This window comes from Anser cygnoides, chromosome 3 (assembly GCF_040182565.1).
Source record: "Anser cygnoides isolate HZ-2024a breed goose chromosome 3, Taihu_goose_T2T_genome, whole genome shotgun sequence".
In the NCBI taxonomy this organism is placed as follows: domain Eukaryota; kingdom Metazoa; phylum Chordata; class Aves; order Anseriformes; family Anatidae; genus Anser; species Anser cygnoides.
The window spans coordinates 74,550,677-74,559,140 of record NC_089875.1 but is presented as its reverse complement, the minus strand read 5'-3'; the positions used below and the strand labels follow the sequence as shown (position 1 = coordinate 74,559,140).

At 43.0% G+C, this 8,464-nt stretch overlaps 1 protein-coding gene across 1 annotated transcript; it reads right to left on the bottom strand.

Moving 5' to 3' along the window:
• Window positions 1-2,046: 2,046 nt before the first annotated feature.
• Window positions 2,047-6,750, bottom strand: CD24 (CD24 molecule). The gene is made up of 2 exons (XM_048079213.2): window positions 6,292-6,750; window positions 2,047-4,084 (listed from the first exon to the last, which is right to left on the bottom strand). Exons 1-2 carry the CDS (start codon window positions 6,733-6,735, stop codon window positions 3,902-3,904), a joined length of 627 nt encoding a protein of 208 aa, XP_047935170.1. The 5' UTR covers window positions 6,736-6,750; the 3' UTR covers window positions 2,047-3,901.
• Between the last annotated feature and the right edge of the window lie 1,714 nt (window positions 6,751-8,464).

The following is an 8,464-nucleotide window of genomic DNA, read 5'->3' as shown; positions in this document are numbered from 1 at the left end:
TCGAGCTGGCTTGAGAACATTTGCATTGCATGGGCAAATCCTAAGCATCTGAGGACTTAGGCTAAAAGCTGGGGATAGTTTGGCAAAATAGTGCTGCGTTCATCTGAAAAGTCTTTTATTGAGACATTAACAACATCACGTCTCCCCATGGAGAGAGGGGGGCTATCCTTGGCACAGTACCACAGCCCCACACGCCCTGCCTTTGCACACGTGGAGAAAGGCTCAGGGCACGCCATTTCATCTTGCTGCAAACAAGGAGGCCGCTGGCAGAAGCTTATGGGTTGTTATGAACAGTGCCGTACGTGGCCTGGGATACTTCACCACCTGGAGATTTTCACTGCATGAAAGACGCTCAAAGCCCCTGCATTTTTCTGAAACAGATGAAAACTGATTTGGAAAAAAAAAAATTAAGGAATATGATTTTGTGAAAGAATGAACAGTAGGCTGCACACAAATTTTGAGTGCTCCTTGTGGGTCATTTCGTTCAAACAATAATGTTATACTTTATTCGGGACATATGTGGCTAGCACATTTACAACAAAAGCAGTGCCATGCATCAAACAGAAGAATCGTTTCAGTCATTGCAATATACATTATCCAGACACGTTCCAGCTGGGCAGATCTGTGAAAGTGAGAGGCATAGGTGAGAGCTGGTTCCACTTATTAGAGGTGTCATTTTAAAAAATGGGATAGTCATGAAGCAGGGAGGCTATATTCTCCTCCCTTGCCTTCCGCCTTCCCCTTCCGTTAAATAAATCCATCAAGTTCTCTTTCTCCATGTGGATTTCTTCCTCAGTGATTCCATTGTTCTGCGATGGAATGGAACGGAACAAAGGTGACCCCATCATTTTTCTAAATCAGTCAACTGGTCTGGTGAAAACTCGAGAGAGTTTAAATATGCCTAAATGCTATTAAAAACCAATCTGTTCCTTTTTTTTTTTTTTCAAAAAAAATAAAAAGAAAAAAGGAAAACACACCACCAATTAAACCAACCATCCTAGTTCATTTAAATATTTAGCAAACGCTGAACTCCAGGCACGTTCCTCTGTTTCATTCATTTTACTGATACATCATAGAATGAAGGCCTATCATCGCAGCCTTTGTTCTCAGTCTTTGAATATTTGTGTTTTCAAATTTGTTTTGCCAAAAAAATACACAGCCAGATAGCAGTTGCTATAACATTTTATCTTCATGCTTCCTTCTAGAAGCATTGAGAGGGAAGCTAAATAGGGGAACAATGCACTCCGACAGTCCCCGCAGATTCCAAGATATGCTCAAAGGGCGAGCTTTGATAAACCCCTTCTGCTTCTTGGGTTTGTTCAGCCTACTGGAAAAGTAAAGGAACACAATCAAAGGGCTGCCGCTCTGCCTTCCCTCCTGAGCCTCGGGAGGCCTCTCTGGGGGCCTCTTTCCCACTGAAAAAAATGCAGATTGTTGTGCAGCTTGCCTAAGTAGCTGGGCATTTTTAAGTGCATTGCTCCACATCTAGGGAGTAAAGATGATCATGCAGAACATAGGGTTATTAGAAAGGAGCATAAATGAAAAAACCCCACAACTCTGGAATATCATGAACTGTAAATACCTGTATTTTGAGTTCTGATCCAGTTTATTTTTTGCTCTTCAATGAAATAGCGCACATATTACTGCTTCTTCTAGCCTCTGTCCTTCATTAAGCATGGTGAAACTTGTATTATTAGAATATTCCTGTTATATTCATGTAGTGTGTGGGAGTTGGGAGTCAGAAACCTCAAGCAGTTAATTCACAGGCTCGATAACCACAAGCTGAAAAACAGCTTTAGCTGTTATAAGGGAAATAACTCACTGCCACAACAAGAAACAAAGGAAAACTCTGTTTAAGCACTGTTCACCTAAAATGAAAGCACACTACTTTGAAAGGGAAGAGGCTGGAATGAATACAGAAAAGCTACTAGTTATTAGAAATATTAAAAAATCTCACTCACTGATTTACTCACTGATTTCAGAGTAGAACCCAGGCTTTTAATATCACTAAACCTTAGAGAGAGAAATAAAACTAACACACATCAGTGTTTCTAGACCTTGAGGTTTTTAATCACATACACTGTCTTGCTTAACAGCTCATTCACTTAACGCAGGCAAGTTACAAGTTCTTGTAGGAGTGTCTGGAAGTGCACCTAGAATGCATTGCCTGTCCACTGTTTTATTTACAGTTCCCCCCCCCCCAATGAAAATCAGTAGCTAATAAATCAAAGCATAATTACACAAACACAAAAATACAATCATTAACATTTTACTCAATACAAATGATAAGCATAAGGAAATGCCATGTATACTCACTGACAGGAATGTGTGTTAGTTTGCTATTAATATCTGATAACCTGGATTGGTGGTAATGTAACTGGAAGATGTGGATTTTAAAAAAATTGGGAGCCACTTTTGTTTGACATGATCTTAATACTGAGATAGATATCTATATACAGAGTGATATGATCATATATGCTCCTGTTATATCAACTTTTTTCCTTACCAGCTGTTATTAAGGTAGTTGAACTTCCTTAACAAAGCTTACTTTGATCAACTACCAAATGCTATTATCTAAAGGGTTGAATGATGCAGAAACAATCTGTGCAAGTGTAGCAATTTTGATTCAGAAAGTTTTTAAAAAGTATTTACAAAGGTCATTTTTAAATTGATTAAGTTGAGACTCCAGTCTTCAGATTCCAAACACCTAATCATTTAATGTCTTATTTTTTGGCGTTTTTCTCTCCTCTCCCCGTTCCTTCTCCCCACCACAAATATTAGCCCATGTTTAAAGTAAACCATCACAATGAAAACTCTTCAAAACAAAACAGTAAGTTATTTACTTTGTGCCAAAAAAAAAAGCAGCACTAAAACATTACTTAAGAGGTTCTATAAATCCTTCATAATTAAGGAAAGTTCCAGGAGCAAAAAGGACTTGCACAACTTGTAGAACTGGGAGGAGAAATAGGGGAAAGAGGAGATTGTTATCCCTTGACTTTTTTTTTTTTGTCTGAACTTCATTTACAAAAAGCTCCTGGTACTTTTCCCAATGTTTCCACACCTCATTACTCTGGCACATAGGGTTTAATATATGAACAATTTAAATAAAGTGTCAAAACCAAATCCCCATGGTAAATAATTCAACTCTTAGGAAAACTGTTGATTTTCAATATTTCAAAACTAGTCCTGCCTGACTAGCCACTTGGTTAGAACTCAGAAATTAAATAAAAATAAGGATTCTTACAAAATTTGGTGTTCTGTTTTAGCCTCATAGCAATTTCATACAAATTAAATCTAGAAGAAACCCTTCTCACTGTTACTTTGTGTCTTTTGCATACCTTCTTACTACCCATTGATTATAACCATACAGGCTGTGGAAGGAACAGAACCATTTGAGCTTTTCTGTGTTTTCTAGCGTTTCTATGAGCTACTGACTTTAATGAACTTAAAAGGAAGATAAAAATCTCTTCAAGTTGTCATTCTAAGTGGTAGATAAAGTCTCTAGCCTTCTGCCTTGAAGTGTTACCATCCAACACTATTACAAGGACACTGCATTTCTTCTCAGCTTTAAATCGGGAGTTGTCAATACTGTCTTTTTGCTTCCATCTTGTACTTCAAATTCAAACTCATTTGGTGAGAGAGGTTTTGTTTTTTTTTTTTTTTTTTTAACCTCCGTGCTGAAGTTGGTCACATCCTTTTCATATTGGGTCAGCTCTGGAAAGTGAGAACAGCAGGTGATTCTCTAGGTCAGACTGGTACTAATTACAGTATGGAGTGGAACCAAGCCGGTTTGATGCAGAGTTTGGACTGATTCATTTTCATGCTGGGTCGAAGATCTAGCCATCTCAGATGGTTCAGGAAACTGGGTGGGGAGTGGTAGCCATTTCCCTGCCAGAGTCTCTTAACAGCAAAAATACAGAAGAGAAACTGAGAGAATGAAAAGGAGGCTTGTGGCAGAGTGAAGGCAATTTCCATGTCCGTGAGGGGTGGTACTGTTCACTGAATTTATGACAGCTGACAAAGTGGAAGCTGCTGAAGGGTTGTTTGAAGGTGTTGGACTTGTTCCATTGGGATTGCAGTAGATCTAGAATGTGGGTAGAAAAAGTTAAATAGAAGTGTTGTTTATTTTTTTTTTAATCAAAAGACATAAATTAGTAGTAATTAACAACATGTAACACCACACAGTCACAGTACTCATATAATACCCACAGTTGCTCATGCCTCTTGTTGTACAGAGAAGGATAAAGTTGTTTAATAAGTCCTGTTTCTTGAATTCAAAGGAAATAAATCTAAAATTTTTCTAAATGTTTTTTGTTATAGAGCTATAGTTTTACCAAAACCCTGCAACAAAACAGAATAGAGAAGTAGGTTTCTAAAAACCTCATCCAAAAAAATATCTATGAAGTATAGAGCAATTCTTTTGATAAAAAGGACTTCCAGATAACTGCATGAATCCATTGTCTTAGCAGATTGAGCCACAAACAGAAATACGAGCAAACAGCGTAGAATCTATTGATTTTATTTCTGTAACTGCTTTGGGTATTCCTTTCAAGCAACAGTGAGGCTTGTGTAAATGGACTTTTCAGCTTCACGTCTCTTATCTTGCTATGATAGCACTGAACTGCAGAACTTAAAACAATGGAATTATACTGATTAAATCACAACCTATTGGCATGCTAGAGCAGACATAAGAAATGCAGTGGAAAGTCTGTATAACAATAAATAAAGATTCTGACAGAAAGCAAGGTAAAAAACAGTCTCCTTCCACCACCAACCACTTCCCCCCACTCCCCCAAATTATAGGCATAGAACATAAAAATTTTGCACTTTAACTTCAGCATCAAGCTATGTCCTACACATGTACAGGACAATTTTCAAAGCTAAATTAATGTGTTCTTCTCTTCTAGTGAAGAATGTGTGATATACAAGGATGAAAAGCAAGGGCAAGAACAACGTATCTGCTCCTAAAAAAAGTATAGTTTGGCAAACTTGGCTTCAGTTCTACGGCAGGAAACTTTCATTATACCAGCGCTTTCTGGTACACAATGGTAGTTAGCTAAAGTAAGAACATTTTATAAAAGAGCACCTACTTTAGTAAATTCTCTCCATAAAAGGTCTTCATCATATTTCCAGTGCTACTGCAAAGGTTAACTACCCTTAACAGAAATATATATATGTAATAGCTCAGTGCTGAAGCCATTAAAACAATGCTAAATTTGAAACTTGTATGACCATATCCTTTGAGCATTTTCCACCGAACAAAAGAAAGTCACAGAAAAATTTCATGACTGTATACAGCTTCTAGTAGTTAGGATTCTGGGCAACCAGGAACATGCTGGAAGCAATTCAGGACTGCAAGATTTTAAAATAAATAAAGATTAAAAAATCACAGTGAAACACACTTCCACACAGTGTGAAAGCAGTCAAAATGATAAATACTGAATTGCATAGAAACCTCCTAATCAGTTTGCGGGATTTAAGTCCCAACCTACTCCGGATTTTTTCTGTCTTCACACAATACCCAGCACACTTGAGTTATATTATTTTAACGTTATCTTTGCTTTGAACACAAAGCCTAGATTCCTGGTGCATGCATGCATGCCTACAGAAGAGAGGGGTTCCACAATATCATGGTATAAGGGACCTCAGACAAACCTCCCTGCAGTGCCCATTACAGATATCAGTACCCATAAGGTACGATCCTGCTCTACAGAGGACAATGGAAAAGGGATGAAGTTCTTCCTTACAAAGAAAGGGGTTAAAAATATTTAAAACAGCCTCCAGAAAGCTCTTTGTTGCTTGTTTTCCCAACGCCGTCTTACCGACCCTTCCCAAAAGGAGGTCTATAGAGCTCATCGCTTCAGTGTCCGGGAGGCAGGCAGGCACAACAACACTGCATTATCTGTGCACCGAGGCTAAGACCCGGCCAGCAGGGTAGCAGCAGCAGGAGGCTGATGCCGCTCCCCCTCAGCGAGCCCCCCACTCCTGCCATGCCCTGAGCACCGGGACCTCACCCAAAGCCTCAGACGCTTAAGGGGGGGCTCGGAGCAGGGTGTCGCTGTCGCTCATCTCTTCTTGAAATTAACTCAGCTTTGGAGGGCTCCACCGCCGCCCCTTGAGCCCTCTCCCGCCCCGCTGCCGCCTCCCAGGGCAGCGAGATGGCGGCCGCCGCTCCCTCAGGAGCCCCCCGACCCTGAGGGGCCACAGCGGCTGCGGGGCACCGGGCAGCTGAGGAGGGCTCGGACGGGCCGAGGAGGGCTCGCTCGCTCCCGTCCCACCGCCGGGGCTCACCTGCGTGGGTAGGAGGAGCGCCAGGAGCAGGAGCCCCAAGCCGAGCCGCGCCGCCAGCGCCGTCCCCATGCCCGTCACTGCTGTCCCGCTGCTGCCGTCCCCACCACCGCTTCTCCCACCGCTGTGGCTGCGAGCGACACGGCTGCGCCGCTCAGCCGCGCCCGGCCTTTTTATGGCCGCCGTGACGCCCCTCCGCCGCCTTCCCCCTCCTCCACACACCTCCGCCCCCGCCCTCAGCGCCTCCCGGCCCGGCACGGCTCGGCACGGCCTGCCCGCGCCCCCCGCCGACCGCCGCTGCCTTCCCCCCCGGGGCTCCTGAGGGGGCCCGCCGGGCTGCCCCCGGCTTCGTGGCGGAGGGCGTGAGGCACGGCGCGGCAGCGCGAGTACTCCGAGATAAATTCTTACGTTGGCGGAAACATCGAGCTTTTTATTAAAAAAAATCATCAAATGGTGGGTGAAGGGTGGGGACAGGTAGAGAAAGCTGTGCTGCCAGATGGCAGCAGCAGGGCTGAGGAGGCGCGGTCCTGCCTTTCCTCTGCATCTTGCCGAGGGCGCCTTACCACAGGCACGGTGCTCCGGCTTCAGACCACAGGTCGCAGTTTCAGGCGCCCTCTGGATCTAAGTATTTTATTATTATCATTATTTCTTAAAGAGCAGGAAACCCGTGTAACAAGTGGAACAGAAGGTTCTCCCAGTTGTAGCCGGTGCTACAGGTTCGAGCTTCTGGCACAGCCGGCGTCGTGGCTGTGTTGTATATCCTCCCCTCCCTGTATATCCTCCCTCAGCTCACCGAAGATAGTCTGCCTCACCAAATAATCAGTCAGGTGTCTTGGTGTACAGACAAGTCAGCAAAATGGTCTGTGTCCACTTTATAAGGTACAAAAGGGACGCTGACGTGACGGTTTCGTTGTGGAAGTGGTTACTTCCATTTAAAAGAAGATGCTCAGTTGTCTTTAGTTCAAGCTAATCAATAGGTTTTAAAATGTGTTCGTGTTTATCCCAGAACAAACGGAAAAGATCCGTATGTTAAGCAATACATGCCTGACTCATTTGCTGTCCCCAGGGCCAGGACTGCTTTCCATGAGCTTCTTCAGGCATTGCTAGAACTTGGTCTTGAGGCGCTGGAAACACGGATGGTTGTGCTGCAGGACCAGATGCTGGGACTTGCGTTAGGCAAAAATATATAATTCTAAAGCCAGTCCCACCTTAGTTGTTTTAGAACACCTGACAAAGACATAGCCACTTGATTTTCTAGGAATAATGGCGTTTTGCAAGCTGTACCACCCAAGATGCAATCCTTAATCTATACCAGGATGAAAGATCTTCAGAGAGTTACACAATGCCCAAAGCACTCCTGGAGTAATGTTTCCCTGGTTTCAGTGGTTGTTTGCGTTTTAAATCCCTGAACACAGTCAGAGTCAAGTTCCCAACTGTTAGAGGCATGTTCTATACATAGGGTAACTCTGAGAAGAGTCATCAAACTGAGGATTTTCTGTTTCTGAATATTTGCTGGTTGTCTGCTTTAAGCTGGTTATTGGAGAAGCTGGGTTTTCGTGACTGTAGAGAGATAATAGAAGAAAAAAGGGAAAGGCGATCAACTTCAAATAAAAGAAGGATGACAATGCTGAGAACATTCTTGTTACCACTTTTCCTTGCAAACAGTTTGCTTTAGTTGTCACAGTTTAAATGAAACCACAAATGGGAGAGAAGGTCACCTTTTCACCCTGTGGACATGGATACCACCACAAAAGGTGAAATTCCCTGTGGGAGAAGTCACATGAATCACAGCAATAAGGGAGGTCTCAGACTGTTCTATCACCAGATCCCTGTTCTGCCACTGGAGGAGCTGCCAAAGGAATGCAGCCCTGCTGGGGCTCTCCGATATTCTTCTCCACAATGAAGAATATTCTTGTGTGAAGTGGACAGAGACAGTTTCCATTATAACCTCTCCCACCTTGTATGGGATGAAAGGCAGAATTGCATGATCCCTTTGGGACCATAGCTGGCTGTTCAGGTTACAGCAGCAGCTGAGACGCTTTAAAATCAAAGCTGGGACGCATGGGAATGATAGAATAACACCCAGACGGCCTTTCCCATTCTCTCTACCTGGTGCACCTTGCCTGAGGTCTGGAACTATGTCTGTAAAAAGTGAAGCCGGTGCAAGGTTCTTGTA

What these genes read in the sequence shown, in the direction of transcription:
- CD24 (XM_048079213.2), bottom strand. Translation starts at nt 6,735, where the DNA reads ATGATTTTTTTTAATAAAAAGCTCGATGTTTCCGCCAACGTAAGAATT. An exon ending in CGCTCCTCCTACCCACGCAG is followed by an intron (nt 4,085 to 6,291) that starts GTGAGCCCCGGC and finishes CCCACATTCTAG; the next exon opens with ATCTACTGCAATCCCAATGG.